Source organism: Scleropages formosus, chromosome 2 (genome assembly GCF_900964775.1).
Source record: "Scleropages formosus chromosome 2, fSclFor1.1, whole genome shotgun sequence".
Classification (NCBI taxonomy): domain Eukaryota; kingdom Metazoa; phylum Chordata; class Actinopteri; order Osteoglossiformes; family Osteoglossidae; genus Scleropages; species Scleropages formosus.
Genome location: NC_041807.1, coordinates 204,132 through 230,394, shown reverse-complemented (window position 1 = coordinate 230,394; position 26,263 = coordinate 204,132). Strand labels below are relative to the sequence as shown.

The following is a 26,263-nucleotide window of genomic DNA, read 5'->3' as shown; positions in this document are numbered from 1 at the left end:
GTGGCACCGTCCCAGATGTTTGCATCTGAAGCTTGACACGAAAAACAGAAGCCGGTCAGACGGGCCGCATAACTTCGAGAAGCGCAGCTGCTCCTTCATATTTACTACAAGATCCTTAGCGGTTATGACACTTGTCTGGTATCACGAGGGCTTCTGTTCAGTGTGATTTCTCTACACCCACTAAAAACGTTGTAATTTTTCTACTAGCACAGTAGCAGATGTTAAGTGGTGAACTTTCTTTTCGTTGCCAGCGTGTAAAAACATGCATAGACAGCTCTTACATCTTGCTGCAATACGGGGCACCGGCAGCTCAGTTCATGTAGTCGGGATGCCTCCTTGTGAAACCTCACTTTTGAAGAGAAGATTCTTGAATAGGTTGAGCAGAAACCTGCGAGGAGAGGATGGAAGAGGCCGGAGTGGAATTGTGACAGAAAGCGAGCGCTAGAGCACGCAACCAATATAGACTCAAATTGGAGGATGCGTTTTTGGTTAGAAACCCATCTCTAAAATTAGCCTCAATGTAAATTCCAACGGTTGCTGGCTTTTGTACCACATATGAAAATATGGACAAAGCAAAAAGAAAGCAAAGAAAATGGAACAGAAAGGAGGTACCGCGGGACCATTTTCACGGCGGACATTTCTCTTTACGGGAAGACGCACGCCTTCGGAAACCACAGAAGGGAGGGAACATGGGAAGGCTGAGCTGCCTTGCGCAGGGTGCCTCGGGGCACTAACTCAGAGGCCTCATGTTGGATCTCCTTGCTTGGACACTCAGCAGCCACACAGGCATACACGCAACAAAAAAAACACACACGCACACACGTAAGTGTCCAGGACAGTGTAACCGAGGAATTCCCAGAGACCTTACAACGGCCGTAAGGCTTCGAGGCTGAAAGCTCTTCATTCCATCATTCATTTACTGCATCTAGTTCAAGAAGATGTAGAAGCTTCCTCATGCACAGTGGAGAATGCTGACGGGACTCAAAGCTCACAGAGATAAGACATGCCTTGCTTATATGCTTTTTCTAGATTGTTCTGGCACCTGCGAGCTAGACCAGGGGCTGATGTAACTGATGCGAGTCGTGTATATGAGCCTTCGTGTTGCTTGCACATCGATGTGAGAACTTGGGCTTTGGTTCCAAATCAGAAGCCCATATAAGCTGTGTGTGTCCCATACCTCCATCCCACCGTGGATTCTACTGCAGGAGAGCATTGGCTCAGTGCTGCCAAGTGGATAAATATTTGAAGTGCTCACTCTTCTTGTTTACTCTTATCTACACTTAGATGTGTTTCCGCATAACCCCACCGGTACCAAAACTGGAATGTAAGTTGAGAGCCAGTAAAACATTTTACCAATTTAAAGAAAACCTGTACATGACGCAACACTGTGGATACTAAGAAAGAAAGAAGGAAAGCAACAAAAGGCTATAACAAAGGTTTTATTGAAACTAAAAAATATAATTACAGCCGTTGCATTTTATAACAGTAATAAATAAAAAGCAGAAATAAATATTAAATAATGTTTAGGAAATTGCCAATTTAAGACTTAAAGGAAGGATTGCTAGATTTTGATACCACGACATCCATCCAGAAGTATGTTTAATCATAAATACTACTGTGCGGTAGATACATAGCAGTATATATGGAACGTGTTGCTTTAGGAAATATAGAGAGACTCACAAAATTTAATTTGCTTTGTTCTGAAGGAGGTAAGCAATAAAAAGAATTCAGAAACATATAAACTAAAAGAAAAAAAAAGAGATCAGTTTTTATACTTCTGAAAGAATACTTCAAGTCCATTCCAAAGAGTTCACTACTCAATGTCTCAAACTTAGTGGATTTAAGTGCTTGGGGGATGGGTGGAGCCTTGCCTTTCTTTTCAAATCTTTTTTCACACACTAGATTCTCTCTAATATCCCCCTGACAGAAAAACCTAGGCCTTGGGCAAGAACCCATGCTATGGGGGAGGACGCAGACCTCAGACTTCAGGGAAGAGCTTGATCCGAGGCCAGGTTCCTCCCGGAGCGCCGAGTCAAATGGCTGAACTTTGAACCATACAGTACATGGGCTTGTATTTGAAATGTTGCCATTGACCTCTGAACTTCAGTTCAGCACTTTTAAACACCAGAAGCACTAGGGAACAGCAGTCTAGTGCACATAAGCAAGGAGATGACATTCCCTGCCAGTTTGGTTAGATTGGGCTCTTCTATCCAACCCCAAGAAATTATAGCTCTATTGCCATATCTTTTTATGTTCATGACATGTAAAAACAAACACACACTTTACATTGGTCTTATAATGAAAGCAAAAATGCATATGTAACCAGCTGTACAACTAAATATATGCAAGTGAAACAAAATGTCTTTTTTCTTTTTTTCCACAAGTCTCGACTTCTTATTCGGTACCAAGAGAGCTTGAGGTCTAACAAGTCGAGAGTTTGTTTTTGGCTGGCCGATGGGTTCTTTCAGTCAAGGTGTAGTTCTGCCCAGTCCACAACTACCCGCAGGTCTACCTCGTCCTCATGGCCAGCTTTCAGTTCAGTCAGTCTGCGGTATGGTCCTGGATGGGCTCCAACAGGTTCACACCGAAAAGACACTGAGTGAACTGCACTGGTCCTTCATGCCTAGGATGCTGTAGGCAATCCTCTTCAGGTGGCCCGGCAGCCGCACGCCGATATTCCGGATGTCCCTACGAAAGAGAGAGAGAAGCCATGCTTAGTGCCCATCATCCAGTGCCAGGTCCTGAGAGAAGGACTGGGATGAGCACCGGTCCTAATTGGGTGTGGCTGTCTGTGAAGCGGACACGTGGTTGTTCAAAACACACATTGTTTAAGCACCCCAGGAGGGCAGGAAAAGAAGGAAAGCACAAGAAAAACAGAAACGGGAATGGAAGAAATGCGGCTGTGGTGGAATGAAATGATCCAGTTTAAATGACTGGAGAAAAAGTGCACGGCTCTTTATGCTGAAATTTTGCGCCACACGCACAAGATGTATGGACGCACGTCAAGCAGGCCTTCATTACTTATTTAATTAGAATCTTAACTACTTAACGAGTATTCTCCAGCCCAGCAATGAATCTGAGTTATCTGGCAAGTGGGAGAAGCAGGAGGCTCGTAAATACTTTCTGGGTTAAAAGAGTGCTACCAGATGACAGCACAGTGAATGTGGAATCTATAAAAAAACAACTATAAAATTGACAAAACTTCAAAGACTTTTTTTTCCCCGATTTTCCTACTTTTTTGTGTTGGTTTTCCTTCTTTTTTGGCATAGCACCCCCGTGCCCACCCTGATTTCCTGCCATTGCTATATAAATCCATACCATGGAAAAGGCTGGGGCTTTCCTCCAGAGGCTGCATGAACATCTCCACCCCTCTCCTTTCTTCACTCGGTTCCAGCTACTCACTTTCCTCTGGATGACTTCCTGCAGTCAATTTCAGGGCTTCCTGCAAGCCCCTGTGCCTCAGAGCACCCCTCTGCTCACCAGCTCTTCAGCCCTTGTCTCCACATTGCCCCTGCCCTTCAAAGGTTCCTCTGTGTGGGGTAGCTGGGCCCTGCGGCCTGGGGAGGGAGGGCCCGAGGGGAAGACTAGGGCAAGGGGGGGTTGGCCGCAAGCAGACCCAGCCAGGCCACCACAGGCCCTTACACACTCCCTCACTTTCGCTCCCTTTTTCCACATTGCCTGCCTGCCTGCCTCTGCTGTTGTTTATTTCTTTTGGCCCATGTTTCTGCCTTGTTTGACATGTGTCTCTAACTAAACTTTGAACAAACCTTGTCTAGCTCTGAAGGGCACAGTTAATCATTCGCAAAAGGGACAAATTTATTGCAGAAGCAGACTATTAATTATCGTTGTCTCTGAGGGGGTAGCAATCATATCTAGTCTAATGAGTTTCAAGGGACGATCTAGCTGTGCTGGTCATCGATTTCTCACTGGCGATTCTTGCTATCCGTGTGCCTCCCTTTACTAACAGCAGGTCACCATTATCATCCCCGCAGACTCACACAGAGCAGACACAGCCGAGCATTGCTATGTCCTCGAACAAGCGCTTAGCTAGCCAGAAGAGTCCTGCCTGCAACCTTACTAGAGCCTGGAAATGAAAAAGAGAGGCAGAACAAGGCAGAGTTTCACGAGCTTAGAGTCTCACGAAAAGAGAGAAGCAGACAGTGCACACAGTGAGACTGGGGTTATTGTGATCCTATTTAAGCAGAAAGAATAATAAGGAGGGTATTGGTCTGGACTGGGGCATTAATCTCTACGGCTACTCACTCATTCTTCATCTGTAGCACCTGCTCCATCGTGGTGATTCCAGCACATGTGAAGTTCTCTCTGTACTGGCTCATCTTGATGGACTCTAGCCACTCTGAGACCGACCTGAAGGGGGAGCCGTCGGAACCACTGGTGCTGGGCAGGCGGATGGACACACTAGGGGTGCACATGGAAGAGTGACTCAGAACAAGTCAAATATTCCCAGTATTTTCGCCTGATTTGTCCCCACTCTTGCTTTGCACATAAACACAGAAAGAAGGACACAAGTCCCTAAGCTGGCTTACTGAGTGCTCTACAGCACCCCAGAGACATGCTTTGCCTTGAGCAAGTGCTAAAATGGCATTTTTACCAAAATAACTTCTCATTGCTCTGGGAAAACAAATGGAAGCTGACAATGATTTGGGATTCATAGATCACAGACTTTTCAAAATGCATTCCTGCCCTTTTGTTGGAGGTAATTACTGACCGAAGGAAAACAGCCTCGAAGAGCCCCTTTCACGGCGGCAGAAGACTCTGACATATATGTTGTACTGACAATTCACTCATAGACACAGCCTGTGTTAAATAGTCTTCGGATTGTTTCAGTGTTAATTTGTGATGAGCAAATTGTGGTGTACCTTCCCTTATCTCCCAGGAACTTATGTTCATTATTCTGTCCACGGTGGGAACTTACCGGGGGTCGAAATCGGCGATGGTCTTGAGAGACTCTGGGCTTCTAAGTAGCTTATCCAGCAGGCTGACGATGTCGGGGAAGCGTGGCCTTTTGGAGCGGTCCTGCAGCCAGCACTGCAGCATCAGCTGGTATACAGCTGAAGGGCAGTCCATGGGTGCGGGCAGCCGGAATTCTTCATTGATGGCCTTCATCACCTTCGGTGGAGTGAAGGAAACACAGTGATCATTTTCAGTCCCTGTGTCACCTCACAGGAAGGACTGGGGCGGAGGGGGGAGTGGTGGTCCTGAGCCAACCATGTGACAGCATGCCTAGACACAGGGAGCTTTACAGTGTTTACACAGCATCAGGTGGATGCGGCACAGACTGCGAGGCACCTTGTGAGGCAGCTGGCAGATTAGATGGCAGGAATGTGGCCTGATAAGACTCTCAGCGCAGGGGTAAATAAGCCATTCTTGTTTGCATAACTCCTAAGTAGACAAAACCTAATTGAAAGCTCTCTCCAAATGGATGGCGTGCAAATCAAAACCTGAAACTTTGTCTTTCCACCCTCTGACCAGCCTCCATGCCTAAGGGACCGCATACCTCATGGTTGCTCATGTCCCAGTATGGCCGCTCGCCGAAGGCCATGACCTCCCACATAACAATGCCAAAGCTCCACACGTCGCTGGCTGAAGTGAACTTCCTGTAAGCAATGGCCTCTGGGGCAGTCCAGCGAATGGGGATCTTTCCACCCTGGGAGCGGAGAAGGAAGGAAGGAAAAAGGATACAGGTAAAACGATTACATTTCGGAAAAGCCCCTGACATTTAACAGTAGCTATTTTCACGCAGGCTTTTAGCATGAAAGACTGAAATGTACTCACGGCAAATAAATTTTAATCAACCCTGTGGCTAGAGGGCCCCCTTAAAACAGACTAGACGTGACTCACGCTGGTGGTGTAAGTGCCCTCGGGGTCATCCTCCAATACACGCGACAGCCCAAAGTCGGACACCTTGCACTCCAGGTTGCCGTTGACGAGAATGTTGCGTGCAGCCAAGTCGCGATGCACATAGTTCATTTCAGACAGGTACTTCATTCCTGCTGCAATGCCTCGCAACATGCCCACCAGCTGATAGGAGGACAGCTCCCCATCATGGTCCTGGCAGGTAAAATGCAACAGGTTACCGGGGCTCCATCTGCATTCCTCCCTTTTCCATCCGTGTCCTACTTTTCAGTTCAAATATCCTTATATTCACTTTCTTGTACTTCACACAAGTTTTCTACCTAAGAAAGTAAGTGAGCGTGGAGAAGGTATATAACCATGCACCTACCCTGAGGTAGCTGTCCAGAGCACCATTTTCCATGTATTCAGTTACAATCATAGCGTGTTTATCTATAACAGGAAGGAAGGGAGCAGAAGTTCAGAATGCCAATTAATTACAATGCCAGTGAATCCCCGAGACTAAAATACCATTTTTGCTTAGAGTTTTTATCTAGAGATTCGGAAGGCATGGAACAAGGGAACACAGCACAAGTCAGGCAGGCTTCAGCAAGAAAATTGAAAGGATGAGGAGTGACATTAAAAGGACACGTACACTTGGTGACCACACCCTCCAAGCGGATGATGTTCTGGTGGGAGAACTGGCCCATGATGCTGGCCTCGCTCAGGAACTCTCGCCGTTGCTTCTCTGTGTAGCCCGGTTTCAAGGTTTTGATGGCTACTGCCGTCTCCTTCCGGCCTGGCACCTTCAGCAACCCACGATATACCTCTCCAAATTCACCTGTGACATCACACATGCAGAAACACAGAAACATACATATTACACCCAGAGCCGTGGGAAATTAAATGATAGTCAGGCTCTAGTTATATAACTGCTTTACTGCCAGTGGCCATGAGTAAGATGCCTTGGCATTAACATACGGTATGTAGCAAAAGCAAATGTTAGACTTGACATTCAATTATATCATTCATCATCCAGTGCTCCTTGTCTAAGCATGTCAAGCTACATTTTCCCTGCTTTAATCTATGCTGCATTTAATCAGCACTCAAATCCTCAGGCAGCACGTACCTCACTGTAAATCATGACAAAGTCAAAAAGGCTCATCGTAATCTTTGCCCTTAGAGAAAGTCAGTTTTTATCATTTTAGCAGGCACTCTTACCAGCCCCAATGACTTTCTGTTTGGCGATGTGGTTTGGGTGGATCTCGGATGCAAATTTAAGAACAGCAATATTGGGGTCCTCATAGGTGTGGGGGTCCACATAGGTTTTTAGGGGCTTCAGCTGGTCTGGGGGTACATGAAGAAGGGAGGGTAAGTCACGACACTCAGGGTGACAGGGCAGTGAAGTTGAAATGCTGTGCTATGGTAGGTAACAGAAGGATCCTACCAGAATTAGAGAAGTATGTGTCCTCTGGCCCTTGCCTGCTATGGGGATTCCTCCTTCTGCAAAGAGATTGCAAGGTCAATACGTGAAAAAAGTACAGCAGGTTCAGCAGTGGCTCAAGAGGAGTTCTGGCTGACAGGTTTTGGGTTCACATCACGAGAGGGGAACAGGCATATCCTTGAGCAAGGCATGCAATTTGAATAACTTCCATAGAAATGCTGCCATTCTAAAAGCGTAAGACGGTTAGCTAAGAAAACAGCTTTGGACAAATGTGTCTAGCAAGCAGAAAAAATAATAATAAAGGTGAATTCTAAGTAGCTGTAAAAGGGCAGCTAGTTCATTCTACCGCTGCATTCGCTGAAGCCTCATTCAGCGTAAACTGGATTTGGTTCTTTGTTAAAGGAAGAAAAGTTTAGTTCCATCTGTTCCTTGTTCTGCTCTGAAGAGGCAAGTTTGAGCGCTGGCAAGGCAACTCCATTCACAGTTGGAGTGCAGCGATAATAGGGTGTTTGTGTTGGCCCGGCAGCGATTCAGGAGGCCACTGTCACAGGCCGACGCACGGATCTCGCCATGGCAAGGGGTGGGGTCACCTTCACAGAGCCACCGCCATTCATTGTAGCCTTGGCGGGGGGCTCTGAAGACTCTCTTGTGAGATATGCTCCTCGTTAACGCACACTCCGCGAACAATAACAGCCTACATTAAACAGCCTCTCTTCTCCACAAAAGCTTGGCCATCCAAGCTAGGGGGGGTGGGGCAAGGCAGAGGGGGCAGGTTAGCAGGGATACCTCCAATTCATGTTCAGGGAAGGCATTTGAAAAGGAAGAAACTATGGTTTCTTTAATTGGATGAAGGAGGAGAAATTGGGTTCCAATTTGGAGAGGGGGGGTGGGAATTTGTAGCTGAGGGGAAAGGGCTCTGTCTCACCTCCTGTGGAGCAGTAGCACAGCTACGACCACCAGCAGCATGACTGCACCACCCACAACGGCCCCTGAGATCAGTGTCGTGTGGTCCTGGGTCGCTGCTATGGTGATAACAAACACAGGTTACACAGTTACACAGCACAGCAGCACACAAAACACACACACACTCACAATATGCAGACCTGAGCATCCATCCAGTGCTTACCTTCAGGCAGTGTGGCAAACTCATGCTCTGTGCTGTAACCTAATGGGTTTCCCTCTGGGCTCAAGGCTCGAACTCGAAACACATACACTGTTCCCGGTGCCAGGTCACTGATCTGGACTGAGCTTTTCTCCAGGACCAGCACTGTGTATGTGGTGATGGCATTCTCATTGGCATCATCCTGTAAGGTCAGGGTAGGTCAGACATTGAGTCCACTGGTACAAGTTAGCAAATAAATTGAATTTAAATTTGTTATCTGCTACCTTGACTATGCAAAGCCACTTCAAATGGTCACGTTGCTCTTGTATTTGCTTCTGCTGTGCAAAAGCTGACCTACCTTTTTGCAGTACATGAGCTCATAGCGGTGGGTGGTATGAGGCTGGGCTCTTCGCGACACGGCCAAGGACAGTGACAGGCTGGTGGTGCCCTGCCCATCAAGGCGCACTTTTGGCGGTTCTGGTTGAAATAAGGTCAACATGACTTGGTTATCAACAAATGAGCATAAACTGCAATTTTTACATTTAGGTAACATTTTTCTCCAAAGCAACTTACAATGTTAAGGTCACAATTATTTACCCATTTATACAGCTGGGTAATTTTACGGGAGCAATTGAGGGTCAGTACCTTGCTCAAGGGTCCAACAGCTGGGGGGGAGAGAATTAAGCCTGCAACATTCAGCTTCAAAGGCAGTAGCTCTAACCACTACGCTACTAGCTGTGCATGCAGGAGTTTTTCTTTTCATATGCACAAGTTCAAAACAAAGGTCCAGGTCACATTAAAGGCCAGACTCCAAGTATTTACCTGTGTAGCACAGCGCCGTGGTGAGGCTGGTGGCGGCCTTCTCGCTGCTGAATTGCGACACGCCGTTGCGCACCTCCACTGTGAAGGTGTAGTTGAGGTGGGGCTCCAGTTCCATCACTGTTACGCGAGGCTCCCTGAGGCCAGTTGGGCCTGGCTCAAAGCGAACTCGCTCTCCACAGGGCTGGCATGTGCCCCGTTCACAACGCTCGCACATCACACTGTACACCAGGTCATCCCGGCCACCCGTGTCCATTGGTGGGCTCCATGACAGCTCCATCTTCCCCACTTCTGATCGGGTGGTGACGGCCTCCAGGTTACGAGGGGCCGAGGGGGGTGCTGCCAGGAGAGACCAGGAGCAGGTAAGATATCCAGTCTGGCTGACAGAACATGTTCTTGTCATTTCTAATACTTTCATGTTCACATTGTCATTTTACTCTATCAAGATGGGGGGAACTCACCAGTGCAGGCTGAGGTCTCTGGATCTTGGGGGGGCCGAAAAAAGCCCTCCTGGCAGGAGCAGTAGAAGGCTCCCAACTGTGACGAGTCCGAATTTTGTGGACATGGCTCACACGTCTCGCCAGATCCTGATGCCTTAAAGAAACCAGGTTGACAGGCTGCAGGGGCAACACAAAGGGGGGGCATGTCAGTCACACTAGGAATTACCCACATACACAGCTGGAATTACACTCAATACAGTTGAAGGCACTAGATTTAGAAATGGAAAACACTAGCTGTTCCATCATCTGTGACCACAACCCATGTGTGACGTGCTCATGTGGCTCTTGAACGGTACAGCTATACACGTATGTGCATACTCAAACCCTTTTCACAATACAATTTTCCAAAAAAGGAGTGGTCCCTCCACTGGAAGGATTTCCATTCCCACATTAAAAAGCAGGAAGAAGAAAGTCACTTAAGCCAAAGAAAAGTATCCACCAAGAAGACCATCCAGTTTGTTTCTCTACTGTTTCTCATTCCACCATCAAAATAAATGATGAGTTTCACAAAACTCCTTTAGTTTTTCCACAAAAAAAAATTCTACTAACTCTTTGTCATTTCAAATGAGTTGCCTGGTTTGGCACGAGTGGTTTTTGGAGAGCGGAGTTCATTCAGATCCGTGTGACCCCATGGGCACCAGGGTATGGGAAAGAGCCCGTAAAGATGAGAGCATGAAGGGGATGTAGCTCAGGGATAGATCTGGTTAGGTGTGAAATCTCTAACCTCATGTCAAAAAAGGGATGAGGAGGTTGGTAAACAACAGAGCCCAAAGAAGAAAGAGGAGACAGAGGGAGGAACGAAGAAAGAGACGACTTCCCCGCTCTGTCTGATAAAGCTCTCCTATAGTGCTTTGCACATGAGGGGTAGAGGATGGGTGTTTTTTTCTTTTTTAATAAAATAATCTTTTGTATTCTATTGTTCGACCAATTCTTTGGCGATACAAGTGTACCAAAATTTTTCATATCAAAGAAGCTAACTAAACTGAGACAGACAATGAAATTGGGTCTACCTTCCTATACCTTCTTCCCATCCTAGAGGGAGCTGTGACCCCCACTACCAATGTAGAAACATACATTCTGCCATGCATTCTAACACACTCTAAGATACACATTGTACCACACATGCACAGAGAAACACACTCACAGCTCCTGACACAGCCACACTCCCTAAAACTGTGTTGTTCTCTTATCCCACTCTCCTGCTCTGAACCTCTTAAACTTTTCTAGGACACTGATCCCTTTAAGAATCTGATGAAAGGTCAAGACCCCTCCTAGAAAAATGTCCATGAATAAATTCAGAGAAAATAATGCACCCTGTTTACTACACTGAAACCTGATTACTTGCAAATATAATTCTATAACAGAAAGTAACAGCATTGTAATATTTTTATTTTATTTTCTAACTTTGATTTTGAGGGTGTGGTGGCGCGGCAGATTCAGCCGGTGCCTGCTGTGTGGTGAGTCTGTGGTTTGAGCCCTGCTTGGGGTGCCTTGCAACACACTGGTATCCCATCCTGGATGCGTCCCCCCCGCCTTTGGCTTTGTACCCTGTGTTGCCAGGTAAGCTCTGGTTTGCTGTGACCCCGCTTGGGACAAGCAGTTGTTGATGACGGAAGGAACTAACTTTTATTTTGTTAGACAGTGTTACTTTCAAAGCAAGCCTGAACATCGCCCCAGGTAAAAAAAAACCCTTTCTTAGGTCATCTCACTTGTGTCACCCTCCTAATCTTTGTATTCAGAGAGGGGAAAGAGGGTTCTGTACCCAGTTCTACCCTGATAACTATCTGGGGTGCTGCGGGATTGCGGACGAGTTATTTTATTGCGTGGTGAGATAAACAGCTTTGAAGAACATTGTTTCAACCAAAGCTCCTTTCTTATACTGTCTATCTGTGAAGTAACAGGCTTTCATCTGTCCCACAGAACACTTGTAGGTGGCCTGTAAGGTCCAACTTGTCAATATGTGCAAACAATGTGACGTAGCGGTTATGTTTCAACTGCTCTTAAAGAGGACTCCGGCGTCTGTCCTCAGTTGTCCTGCAGCCATCACCCCACACCCCCAATTTTAATCTTCCGTCTGAAATCAGAATCAGAACTGTGCTTCACCTGTGCTTGCAGAGGACTCTTGTGTTCACTGTTGATTCCGATCTGAGGCAGATCATTGAGATCCGGGGGACGATGGCTGCAGGACAAATGGGGACGAGCACTGGTGCAGACAGCCAGCACACATGCCTCTTCAGAGACCTCCTCACACCACAGTGACACAGAGCATGTAAGTGTGAGGGCCAGAAACACGTAAGGAATTAGAGAGCAGATTGAGGAGCAGGCTGTGCATGGTTGGAATACCTCCTTCCAGTCAAGTATGAAACCAAGATGCAAACTTGTCTGAACAACTGCGCGTGGCTGCAGACGCACAGCATGCCCCAACAGCTGGGGCCAAGTCAGGCACAAAGCACTGGCACAAAGAGAGCAGGCCACACTGGAAGAATTTCATAACCAACTACAGCTAATAAAGGAGGGGAGAGAAAGTTTTACGCTCATAAAAACATCATTTCTCCATCTTGTACTCAAGTTTTTTGGTTTCAGGCCTCTAGTTACAGGGAAAGAGGGGGAGGGCAGAGGTGGTTGCTAGTTCTCGGGAAATAAATCTGTGCATGTTTCTCAAACTGACCTCTGCCACAGAGATACAGGGAACTGACACACAAAAAATAAACAAAGTCAGGAGTTTCAGAGGGTGGAAAGGACATTTGCTAAGACTCACATTGCAGCAAGGTTGTTCTAATGTTCTCTACACATTGTTTTAAGAATATCACTCTGTGCTGATGGCTGTGCTGGACAAATTCACGGAAAAGTATGCGCACATAGAAGGGCCTGTATCTGGTAGTGGGGTGGGGCTGAGGGCACTGAATTGCCAGTTCACTAACACAATGTGTGTGGGGGGGGGCTCAAAAGTACCCCATTCACGTAGGGAAGTGGGTAGAGGGACAGCTGCTAGCTTAAGTCCTACTGCCTCCCCCCCTACAATCCGTAGGCCTCATTCCCTCCCTCCCAGCGTCACATGTGGCATTGCTGGTTCACTCACATGGGACAGCAAGGATGGGGACAACTGTACCCTTTTCCGAAGAAGCAAAGGGAAGGGAAGCGCACAATGCTAACACTGACACTGACATAGTTATCATACGCAAACATGACTTGAGCAAAGCCGTGCATCAAGAGAGCACGTGGGCCCTTGAGGAATTCATCGAGCCTCAGAAATCAACACCGACAAGGGTTGTGGCGAGACCTTTGCTACTTTCCACGGGCAGCAAAGCATAGGTGCAAGGATGGGGGGAGGTCAAGACAGAGGCAATCTGGAGTCCAAAACGCCTACTGAGCAACAATGTGTAAAACGGTGGCAATCCCATTAGGACCCAGTAATGATTTTAGAACGAATACATATCAAAAAAATTACACCGGAGTAGACTCTATCAACAGCACAGATGTCGAACTAGTGGTGAGGAAATCACAGTGCCTTGCCCAATGCTGACAACATTGTCAAAAGCTTCCAGCTAAAGTCAAGAGACCGCAAGAACAGCAATACCTGGCTAGTGTACCGACAGCTAACCAAACATACAAGTCACTGTTCCAAGCTTCACCGCGAGCACTCAATCCCGAACCACGAGTGGAATCAATACAAAAACACGTAGTGAGAAACTGAGAAAGTGTAACAGCCCAAACAAAGGTTCGGGAGAGTAACAGGCAGTGGGTGCACTCAACGGTTAACCCAATTACAGGCAACTAGAACCAGGTTTGTTTACATGCACTCCATACTGAAACTGCTTATTTTTTTAAAATTGCCTCCATTTTCTTGTTTCCAGCTTGTCCTCCCTCAAACCCCTTTTCAGAGTTCTGTCTTTCTCTTGACATGGCCCGGGAGGCTGGAAAGTGCTGTAGATCTAGGGTTTAACACTCATTCATTTGGTCCACAAGGGCTGCTGCCTGCAATAGCAAGGAAGGATGGGGGGCTTCATGGATGGTGACAAGGGACAACCTCACAAGCCTGCGTGGGCTTGGAGGGTGGTGGATTGAGCAAGAAAAACATGGCTTTTGAGGGCAGATGGTGAGCTTTTCCTGTATATAAATATAGAAACATGTTATGAACTGCTGAGCCTGAAATAATTTTATAAACAGCTAAGTCCCTTGAGCGGCATAGGGGATAACTTGTTCACATCAACATAAATTGTGGGAGCCCATAGTCACGTAGCACAAACAGGACATGGGGGAGAAGGGGACAGCCAGAGAAGAGACAGCTGGCAGCTCTCAGCACTGGGGCAGGTTGTGAACACTGAGCAGAACAGCCAGAGAAAGACTAAATAAACAGAGGAAAACAGCACAATGTACCTCACCATTAATCACAGAGACGAAATAAATTTTGGTGTTCTTGGTTCAGGTCCCCCGTCTCCGCTCTCTTCTGTTTCGTACATGCCGGCCTGAATGGATCTTGTGTCGTGGTCTTTACTGATATTATTCGACATGTTCAGGGAACAGCAGTATATACACGTGGAATACGGAGTGTGGACCAAAGGGAGCACATCTGCCCGAGCCGTTAATTGTTAACGTCTGCAGGGGAGCGAGGGGCATTTAGGAGCAGAATGTGGCAGTTGTAACAGGAAGCCAGAGGTGGGGGTAGGTATGTGGAGGACATCAGTCAAGAGAACCATTAAATCAACAGAACAGCTGTCAGAGAACAGCACTGCAGCACTGCACGTCCACTCGGCCTCTCGCAATCAGCCCCTCTTGTTACGCTTCCCCTTACCACCCAACCCCACATCGTGCACAGACACCAGCAAAACTAAGTCTTATGTTGATTTAAGGCTGTTGCTTTTGCTTTCATAATTATTCCAGGAACTTTGTGCGTCCAGAACTTTCCAGTTGTGCCGATGACACACTCGGTTCTACTTAAGTGGACTGCAGAGGCAGCAGGAAGGAAAGGTGGGGTTGGGTGACAAGTTTCAAGTTGGGAAGGCAGAGATGGTTGTTGGCCCTCAGGAAATAAATGTCTGCACGTTTCTCACATTTCTGGGAATGGGTGATGTTTCAGTCCCAAAGCCTGATCGTCACATAAATTAATTCCAACCGACTTTTCTCATATATGTCAGCTACGGAAGGTCTAGCCTGTCTCAACACACCTTTAGCTATCACTTAACATATCTCTCAGACTATTTTGACCTAGGCAGCACGGTAGCAAGCAAAATCTTACATGGTAAGGAGGAAAACATCTGGTTACTATCTTCAGTACAAAAGAAAAGGTACTAAAGCCTTAGTTACTTTAACGGTTTAGTTGTAAAAAAGATAATGGTCTCACTAAAGCTCACACGGACAGCAACGCTATCTTTCCTCGGAGACTTCATTCATCAAAACAGAGCTGATAAATGGAATGGACTGGAATGGAATTAAAAACCAAAGTGTTGATTGAGCGAGAGTATGAATGCATTGGGCCAGCCGGACAAAGGCCAGAACAGCCGGTGCCATTGTTTCCATGCTGAGGTTGTCCAGAGAAGGGAAGCGAGGGGGTTGTTACTGCGGATTAGCCCACCTCCGGCTTCCGCTGCTGCGCATCCTGCCGGAGGACAGAAGACTGCTGAAGTCACCACATGTCCCCCGAACACTCTGAGTGCCCTGCCAGGGTCTCCCAAGCAGAGACGTCTCGTAAACATTGTGATGTTTAGCGCTATTAACTACATATTAAAAAGAAGAGAGGGAAGATTATTTGTGTTACAAAAGGGGAAAATACCATAAGCTGCAATTATACAGTGATAATTTGCTAAAAAGCTGAAAATATACTTTGACAGCACTTAAATTTTACATGCTTTCACATTTTCTTAATTTCCATGAGAACTGCAGCATTCCTGGTTGCCACAGTCTGAGATGAGGACAAAGCTCATCTAACTGAGCTGCTTGAATCCTATTGTGAGTTCCACCTGATTTACAGAGCTCAAACCCTTCCGGTGCTCAGGACTCCGAGCTCCCTCCATTTGGACTTCTCCCTGGAGCGTGGGCTTTGACGGGCCTCCCCAAGATACTTTTGTCTTTCCTCTGAGACAGCCCTAGTGGTTCTGTATAGGACCCCAGCCAGGAGACCCCCATTTGTTCACTGATGTAGCCCAAGATGACCGAGGTCAAAGAAGGGGGTGAGGGGTGCACGAGGGCTCAAAAGAGACTGAACTACCTCATTATTTAAAGCAGGATTTCTTTACCCTTTCTTAACCCCAGGCAGCCAGAAAACAAAGAGACCAGGGAGGGCCAGAGCTCCCAGGCGCATTAAATATATTATGTTAATAATAACTGTTGTAGTCTGAGAAATGTGGTACACATTACAGTTGGAAATAAGAATGACAGGCTGGTGATGGCAAACACCTTCTTCCTAGATTCTTTAATGTGGCCATAAGAACGCCTCAAATTCTGGCTTGGGAAGAGTCTTCCAGGGAGGGCCAGTAACAGTCAGCTGAGACACTTCACACTCAGCAACCAGCAACTGGTGAAACCTGACTGTCTGGGCGGGAAACCCTTGTGGTCTGTGGTCGGACCTGCCTCTGAACGTTGCCACAGAGATCCGGCTTGCTAACAAGACAGGAATCCAAAGGGGTAGGGCAGGGTAGATGGCAGGTGATGTCAGAGACCGGAGAAGTATACCTTACTTATGCAAGTGACAAAATTCCCAGAACTTCCCAGAACTTCCCAGAATATTATACACAATAAATCTCGAAGTATAATTTCTGCTCTTTCACCTTCATGAATTTTTGTTGAAACAACAAATAACACAAGTGGGCTGTGGCGCCTCCTCCTCCTCCGCCTGTACAAAAGCTGATCACGACATTACCACATAATAGCCACACTTGCTTCACAGTGATTTACAGCATTTACTTTATCTTATATGGTGTACCTTTACTGTATCTTACTGTTCAAACAGTTCAGTAAAGAACCGCGGTATCTCTTTGTCCTTCTCCTGACTTCCTTTCCGATCTCCTCTCTTCGTTTTCCGGTCAGGCCGACTCAACATTTTTTTTTCCTCTCCTGTTTGACCATATCATCTCTTCCTCTTTACACAGCATTCACAAAAATTTCCATTCATTCAGAACATTCTTGAACACAAAGAAAGCACACAAGGGGGAGGGGAAATTTAATGTAAAGAATGCGCCTGCAGGTAAGAATCTGATACACTGGTTGCTACGCTCACAACTGTTCAACGCACCTATGCCTACCTGGACACACACAAGCACGCAAATCCACTCTACTTCAGACCCAGGCTTTCCCAAGTCCACTTATATACACCTTGCATACTTCAGTCGCCTCTCTACTCCTCTCCAGATCCACAGAGATGTCTTACTGTCTCTCTCGCAGCCAGAGAAGAGTAAGAGCTTCCCCCCATCAAATCCTTCACAACTGAAGGAATTTCTCTCAGAATTACTCCAGGGACTGGTAATAATAGCCCAGTCCATCAAAAAATCCTTTTTATAGTGGAGCTGGGCCAGGAACCATCTCAGATTACACCCACCCATCCCATCAGATAATTGCTCTGCCACAAATTAATTACTCTGTCAGATTACAGGCAGATTTTCACATGGACGACAGAGCACAAGTCTAGCAGCAAAAATGGAAATGGAGTGTTATAGACTATATTCCTTGCACCTAATAATGGTTTCGAAGCTGCACATGAAGTTGCTGGGACATGTTCTCAGTATCATAATTTGCACAGCGTACTGGGGAAAAATGGCATCTCACGATGTACCCGTGAGCAGGGTGCTCGAACTTATTGAGAAGTTTTAGCAAATAATTATTTTCCTAAATGAGACAAATCTTGTATCTTTGATTGCTGATGCAGATTCATTGCACTTTGCTCAGGGTTCCGCATGAACTCGTCTTCAAGCAGGGTCAGTTTCCATACAGCCATTCATTTTTATCAGCACATTGACAGTACATTGCTGGTGCCCCATACTGACAGACAATAAACAACTTTTCTGGAGCCTAAACAATTCAATCTGGTTTGTGTGAAAAGGGATGTTTAAGCTTCCAGAAAGGGTGACTTTGGAGAATTCAGCGGCACAGCCAACTAAAATACATGCCGGGGGCAGGGGCGGGGGGAGCAGCAAGCCAGAGAGATGACTGAGAACAAAACCAACACTTACTGCTGGGAGTCACTTCCACACCCAGCTAAATGGCTGCCCAGGTCTCTCTCTCACCACACAGCGTCTGCCCACACCACTAATTGAGTCACCCGCTCCCGGCGTTCCCCAAGCACTCCCTGCTGGAAAAACAGTCATTTTGTCCTTCTTCTATTGGACAGCTGCATTCCTGGGGGAGATGGTCCTCTGCGGTGCCGAAAGAGAGCTGTGCACAAATGCAGTCGGGTTGTGTGAGGCCGAGATGCCGATACTGAGCTCACAGACATATGGAAGGGTATTTGACTTGCTGGGAATTTGGCCGGTGAGTCAGGTGTAATAAAGGGCTACACCCTTTGCGCTTTGTTCATTCATCCATCAGATGATATTGCCTCCTCCACAAAGCTTTCCACCCACCTTCCTCTCGGACCACAGTCCTGGTAATGTCCTGGTCACTACGCAACCAGCCAACCAGGCTGGAGAACAACACAGGTCTAAACGACTGGCCTCCATCCCGCTCATGCCCACGTTACCCATTCACATGCATTGACATGCATGTGTACACAAGAGAAGTATTACCTCATTTTTACTAAGAATATGTGACAATCTCTAGATGTAAATGCTGAAGTCAGGTATCTGTAAAAATCTTTTTTGGGATGTAACAAGCTTAGACAAGCGCCAGAGTGCAATTCATGCACTCACACAGCACTGTAATGTGTTACACCACAACCAGTGTGAACCCTTGAAAACCTGAATAGTTCCAGAGTAAGTGAGACCAGAATAAAACCCAGAAATAGGCAAAGGGCACGTCCTTCTCAAAGACACACCCTCAAGACTTATAAAGGAACAAAGAACCTTAGCTGTTCCAGATATCCTTATCTCTTGTGATGTCAATCAGGACTCTGGTTACCATAGTGCCAACAGCAATAATCCAAATAGTCTAACTAATCAAAGTGTATAGGTGAACTAGCTAAATCTTAGGCATTTTGATCTTAATGTACAGTCCGAAAACACTACGGTATTTTGTCCATAACATTAAAGAGGCCTTTTTTCAACCTAAAACTTTCACTGACGTAAGGAAATATTAAATGTAAATTAATGCTCGTTCAGAATTGTTTCCTTAGGAATTTGATCCAGTTCATTTTCAAAGTTTTGTCCATTTACACATTTGACATTTATGTTGGCAATATGCTTTGCTTCAGATTACAGCATACTAATTACAAGAATGGGAGAAGCCAACAATTATTACTTTGCAATCAGTCCAAGCCATATAAGCCACTATAAACCAAAACAGACACATTAACAAGAAGCGAACATTTACGTCTGCTTTAAGGAAAACTTTCCAAAATGTAGTTTTTGTTGCCAGGCCCAAGCCCAAGCACGAGAGTTCTGTCTTACCTTGGCAGGACTCTCCAGTGGCTTCGTACCCAGGCAGGCACTGGCATTGTACCACAGGCACCACCCACTCCCCATCGGCTGTGCAATAGATGCGTGGGGGGTCCTGGCTTGCAGCATTCTCCACACACACTCCAGTCACCTGGGTCAGGCTCTCTCCTCCAGCCACTGTCTCAGGGAAAGTGGCCAGGCTCTTCACCGTGGCCCTGCAGGTTTTGTAGTAGACCCTGACGGACAGTAGTGCCACACAGGCACCCAAGTCCTGGAAGGCCAGGTAGAACCCCTTGTGTGAAAGCGGGCCGACAGCGCGTGTCTCCACGTTGACCTGCAGATCTCCTCGGCTGGTGATCTCGTCAGGTGCCACAGTAGCCACCTTCCGGAAAAGGCTCTTGCGGAAGCTGGTGCCTACATCAGCGTCTGCCTCAGCCATGTACATGTTGAAGGTCTCTTTGCAGGAAAGCGAGGCACTGCCAAAGGAGTTGCAGTCTCGAACAATGAAGTGCAGCTCCACAAAGACACGGGTGGCTTTCGGTTGCCGCTGGATGAAGGTGGTGCGTAGCCAGTTGTCCTGCTCACCCTCCACCACATTGCATACAGAGTATGTGTAGAACATGGACCCATTGACCACTGTCTGGACAACCTCCCACTAGCAAAGACATAAACAGAAAGCGAGGCCAAGGTCAGCATTATGACAGACAGACACAGACCGTTTGATCAGAGAGTGACACCAAGAACCATCAAAGGCCAGTAGAGTGATCCTGAATTACTGGACAAGAACAGATGAGAATGCATCCAAAAACTAATGAAACAGAGAGGAAACAGAAGTTATGCTACTTTCAGAAATACAAGGCCTTAACATCCTACAGATATGGGTCTATAGCCTGCCCTATAAAGCAGCCCAAGACTGTTCCTGCCACACTGATGGCTGTCAGTATGTGGAAGAGGAATTTTACTGAGTGTGGAAGAGCCTTTGGGGGGCGCTCTGGAGGGCTCAACGTGTGGGGGCTTTGCTGCGAGGTACTACCCAGAATAGAAGGGTAAATACAAAACATAGCATGCTAGAACCACTGTAAAACCCTAAGCAGATTAACCATTATGCCAGTTAAATGACTTTTATGTGGTCATTAAACAGATGCCTGTAAAGTTGGATGCAGTAAAGCAGGCATCAACGAAAAACATGCTGACATGCAAAGAGTTTCCAACTGTAAGAGGACTAATTAAGCAGCAATAAGTATGATCATCTGTAGTAATGTATCTGAAATAATGTATTCTCAAATGTAACAATGCCTGGCAACCCTGCTGGAGTTCAACAACTATAAAGCAAATCTATAAAAACAGAAACAAACTACATTGGCAAAAAATAAAGACTCCCCATATTACAGCTGTCCATTTTCTGAGTTCACTATCACTGTTATTATTAAAAAAATAATAAATATCCGAAAGCATATATTGAAACTGAGCTCACGTACACATGGTTTCCCAGCTTTAGCAACAAACTAAAAGTTGTCATAGACAAATAGAAATGGCTTGAACCAAAAGAATCCTAGGGGGTGTGGTGGTACAGTGGGTTTGACCAGATCCTGCACTCCAATGGGTCTGGGGTTTGAGTCCCGCATGGGGTGCCATGCATTGGACTGGTGCCCTGTCCTGGGTGTGTCCCCTCCAGCCTTGCACCCTGTGTTGCTGGGTTAGGCTCTGGCTTGCTGTGACCCCACTTGGGACAAGTGGTTTCAGACTGTAGGGGTGTGTGTATTACCCCAGCATACTGACACACCGGGAGGACTATTTTAAAGGTATGGAGCAACACTTACTACTATGACAAAGGAAAAGCTTGCTGAAGAGACAGCAAGTGCTTTGTAAGTATGAGTAAACAGGCCAGTAATGACTATAACTGAAAGCCCAACATACACCTTTTGCATTTCTTGAAAAGCTATGAGTGCACTCCTCTCAGTCTCTTGACAATAAGCACCTCCCCACTGCCCTTGCACCATCGACACACAGACACTACTTTCCCCGAGTCGTAAGCAAATATTCTCAGATGTGGGCAGCAATGACAGCAAGGAGGGGCTCTGGGTGGGGTGGCAAAAATCCCCACCTTTGATCTGTGGACGAAACAGGCCGTCAGGATTACATCGGGATTACAAAGTGGAGAAGATTGGACTCACAAGTGCTCTTATCTTGTCGCTGAGAGCCGCTGAACAATTAACACGGAATTTCAATGAGAACATACTAGCAACCCGGCGGAATCGCCGTTAACACCGCAGCCGGTGGTATCGGTACGACCCTTCTCACAGGGGCAAGTTTTCTATACATTTCAGAACTTTTGCGGCCTTAATTCTTTTTCTCATTTTAGTATTCCGGATGCATAGCAACCAAATCAGATAAAAACTTGCATGTCATTCCCCCTCCCTCTCGCTGCTGAAATGGAGAAACCCTACCGGACATGCCTTGGCATATACCATGACCATGCCCAGAAGACGATTGGCATGTCAAAGAGACGCTCGGCCTCAGCCAGCATCTTACACCTCCACTCCGCGACACGGAAAATCATTCTCAACACATAACAGCAACCACCCCCCCCCCCAAAAAAAGACACATCAAAGCATGTAACAAAAAACTCAATTGCACAAGCTCCCTAAACCATTAAACCGCTTAGAACAAACTACTTTTACGACACGATTAAAAGAGCATAGGGCATAAGATTACAACCAAATGTATTCAACTATAACACGGCACATTAGTTTCAACAAAGATAGCAGCTGCAAATTAATCTCCATCTATTCATTTGTGCATTTACCACTTTCTTATAATGCTGGAGAGACACACTTGTTAACCAGTCTGATTAGAAGAAAGGTATTGAGAAGTGAAGCTCTCATGGAAAGGTGAAAAGAAAGCGTAAAGAGTAGTTTTCATGTCCAGGAGAAGGCAGACTCTCAAATAAATCCAAGGTACAGTGCAGTCCCACCTCTAAAACCAGGAAACATGTCCCGCGCCTGTACTCACCCCTAGCTCACTGGGAGACGTCAGCCAGCCCAGGTCTGCTCCTAATGCCTTCATGTCCAGCAGCACTTCTGGAGAGGGAAGCCCATACCAGAGTAAGTTCAAATATACACCACACGCTTCTATTAAAAAAAAAAGCACCACCAGTCTCACGTGAAAGTGTTGAAACAGGCTTTACATCTGAACATCTTTTGAAACATAGGCATTTATTAACTTGAAACAGTGCAGAATATGATATTCAAAAACTGAAGGGCTCTAGATGGACAGTTTAACAATGGCATGCCACGGGGGCCACTCTCATTCCTCTGTGTGATAGCCTCGCCAGGACATTATTTAATTTTTGCTGTGGACCGAGACCTTAATAAGCTTGAGAAAGTGTTGGATTACAATGTCAAGACCGACAATTCGGTATTGCTTAGACACGCCAAACATTTTCTCATAAGATGTCTTAAATGAAATGGAATTATCATCACTACTCTTTGTTTAGCAGATGCCTTTGTCCAAGGTAACTTACAATGTTAGATATGAAACTTCACAATTATGTACCTAGTTACGCAGCACGTTTTTCATACTGCATCAGTTCAGGGTAAATTCCGCGATCAAGTGGACTACAGCATGACTGAGATTTGTGCACACTACCTTTGGCTGTTATTTGAAAATAAATGAATCTAGCTTAACACCCAGGAGGTTTTGCTGACTTTACTCAATGTGACTATCTTGTAAAATACATAGAAAACTATGTAACGTTATAACAGGAGGAAACAAGTCAGTGGGAGAGGTCCTTACTTTGGCACATACTGTAAGTGCAGATGCTATGGACAGGAACCCTCAGAGCTGAAAGCAGTGCATTAAATTGGGTAAGGTTCCTCTTAAAGGCTTTGTAAAACTAATGCAACATACTCAAGATCGTGAGTTTTATGCACCTACTCGTGTGATGAACATCGGTGCACATGGTGGAAAGAAACTAACTGTACTTAAGAATCACACGTCTGCTACTATGTCTCTCTTTCTCCTAATGTAATGGACACATTGTATTTTCTATGGCATGTATGTCGCTTTGGAGAAAAACATCTGCTAAATGAATAAATGTAAATGAATAAATGCAACATCTCGGAAACACGACCCAGGGAAGTTAACCTGTAAGAAAGGTGCGATGGATCTTTTTATTTGAAGAATTTCACTATCACACTGTATCAAATGGCCCTGCATCCAGCTGAAGAAGCATTTCTAGGATTGTTGGCCAAATTTATTAAAGCAACACAGAGATTGGAGCATACAAACTGACAGCAAGAATGAACATCAACATGAAGGTTAGATCAGAAGAAGCGGCTGTAAGGAAGGACATCAAAGTAGACACTAAACAAATATAAAAAGAAGATAAAACATGATGGTGACAGATCACCTCCTTCTCTGACTGCGCTGATCAACAGGATTTTTTTTTTTTAACTGAAATTATTTCTGTTCTCTTTCCGCCGTGGCGGGACAAATCTAAGTGGTCCATACAACCGAGAGAGAAAATATGCAAGAAATAAATAAAAGTGCTTTTTTTTTTGCACTGGACTCTGGAGTCCAGACCAGAGCCGAGGACGGATGTGATCATGTCTGTGGGCGATATCGATTCTAACTCTCACCTAACACCTCACACTGTTTCATGCGAAATTATGACGGCAAGCTGCAATATAAAAAGTTGGGATAAATATAAATTATAATAAATATAATAAATAAAGTGTGAAAGGAGACGAACCTGACCTGGTGCTGAGCGCCCGCAGCGCAGCTTCATCCTACTACAATATGAACCCTGACAAGGTGAAGGTAATAAAACGTGTAACTGATAATTTCATTGCAAACACAGTTCAACTAACCTAAAATTCATGTAAAATGTTAGAAAATCGAAAACAAACACCTCAGAGTCATGAAATCTCGGTTCTTAAGTGAACACACACGAGCAGCAGGTCCTCCAGCACCGTTTTTTTCTTTTTTTTAAAGTTTCGAAAAAGTAAAACGTGGACCTACCTTGTTTCGTCTGAAGACTGAGAAATATATGGTTAATAAATAGAAATGAAAATAAATAGCGCTTAGTCCAGCGGGAAGCCATTTGTGCGGACAGCGAGTGGAACTTGTGCCTCGTCACGCAGTCTGTGGTGCCGCGCGAGCCGAACGCGCGCTGCTCTCCCGCGAAGTCCCCGGGGCGCGCGCGGCTCTCATTCACTCCACTTCTTCTCTCAATGAGGGACAAGCGCCGCTCGTCGCCACGCCCCTTGGAATGTGGATCTGCGCCATATATGGTCAAAGGAGGCGGGGCAACCCCACCTGTAGCCAGGGCGACGCTTTCCTCGCGGGACCTTCTATTGTCCTGAAGTGTCACTTGAGTGACGCCCTCGTTTTTCACCGGTAGTCTGTCACGAGTGTGACTAACCTGCTGATGACTATGGCGACGTTTCGGCGCGTTTGGCATACTGTGCAAAGTTTTGCTTCGCTATAACATTCTGCCTGTCTATTTGTAACTGTGCCGAACAGGCAGCTGCGCTGAACGCACCAGATCTTCATCTTCACCACCTCCTGTACTTTAGAGTAAAGTGACAATAAGTGACTTACTTGACTTCAAAACAGCAATGTACGACAAACTTGATTTTTTAATTACGCATCAAGATGCGCTCATGACATGTAGTTAGTATATGAAAACTACTAGTAGTTATCGACTTGTTATACTTGATTCTTTGTAACTCGATACTTTGACTGTATTTATTTGTACGTTCATTGTTTTAGCAAACATTTTCCTTCAAGCAAAGTGAAAGTAAAACAAACAAAAGAAAAGTGCATTTCACCCACAGTCACCAACACACACACATGCAGAGCCGTGATTCTCGAAATAGTCAGTTATTCCAACAGCCCCCTTTTTCCCAGTATATATTATTATTATTATTATTATTATTATTCACATTCATATTTCCCATATATTATTTCCGTTACTTAAATCACAGGATGTCTATAAACAGCGGCCATACTGCTGGATGGACAATTTCATTCATTATGGCATATTATTTTGTTATATATATATGTGTGCATATAGTATATACATGTATATATACACACTGCATGGAGCACAGCTCAAAAGATCATTAGTCTTTATATGTGTATATATATATATGTATATATAAGGTAAAGACTGATGATCTTTTAAATTGTGCTCCAGGCAGTTAGCCACCAGTCCTTCCCACGGGTAGGTGGGATAGGGTCAAGGGGGGGTGACACACCTCTATGAATGTGTGACTGCTAATGAGAGCGGTTTGAAAAGGGTGTCCAGACTCTGGGTATAAATTTATGGATAGAAAAAAAAAAAAACCCAAGAGTACTGCTTAGCAACCATAGCCTGGAGGAATTCTAGAGTCAAGCTCCTTTTGTGCTGTGTCTCCCTCTTCAGTTGCTGAGCCTCTCAAGCGGATGACCAAACACACTAAGTCATCCCCACAATGCTGTGTGGATAAGTTGGGGAAGGAAAGTCTTCTGTCCAATGTTTCTCTCATCCCAGTGGGCTTATGGCGTATATGAATATTTGATGGAATAAGACCGAGCGTTTTCCAGCGTTTGTTGCCCGTTGTCTTAAAATACACCCCCCCCAAAAACACACTCGCGCGTTCTCACTTGTAAGTCATTCTCTTGATTCTCTTTGCAAAGCTCTGAAAGGTCAAAGGACAATAACTGTGTGTAACGATGGTTTCCAGTTAATTGGAATGGCTTTCATATTAATTCTCCAGACACTGGTCCCTCTGTGTACAGAACGGTTATGGACCTGGTGCAAAAACATCTTGACAGGAGGATGACCTTATCTCAGGTGACATGGACAAAATTCAAAGCTTTTAGGGATGCAAATCTGCTCATCTTCTGGTGCCTTTACTCCTTGATTTTGTTCCTGTGTCTGTAAATGTGTCAAAACAACTCCTTATTACTGCCAAAATACTGATGAATGGTGGTGGAGCAGCAACATTTTAATCTGCTTTTTAAAATTCCTCCATGG

The 26,263-nt window shown here is 45.6% G+C and overlaps 1 protein-coding gene across 1 annotated transcript; it reads right to left on the bottom strand.

Annotated features, from left to right (window-relative positions):
- Positions 1–1,470: 1,470 nt before the first annotated feature.
- LOC108933912 (ephrin type-A receptor 2-like) lies at positions 1,471–24,453 on the bottom strand. Its single transcript, XM_018751320.2, has 17 exons — positions 24,262–24,453; positions 22,252–22,319; positions 19,252–19,894; positions 9,680–9,835; positions 9,222–9,557; positions 8,758–8,876; positions 8,424–8,601; positions 8,223–8,319; positions 7,301–7,356; positions 7,075–7,200; positions 6,509–6,694; positions 6,245–6,306; positions 5,863–6,072; positions 5,519–5,668; positions 4,937–5,130; positions 4,264–4,419; positions 1,471–2,688 (listed from the first exon to the last, which is right to left on the bottom strand). Exons 1-17 carry the CDS (start codon positions 24,341–24,343, stop codon positions 2,580–2,582), a joined length of 2,928 nt encoding a protein of 975 aa, XP_018606836.1. The 5' UTR covers positions 24,344–24,453; the 3' UTR covers positions 1,471–2,579.
- Positions 24,454–26,263: the final 1,810 nt, after the last annotated feature.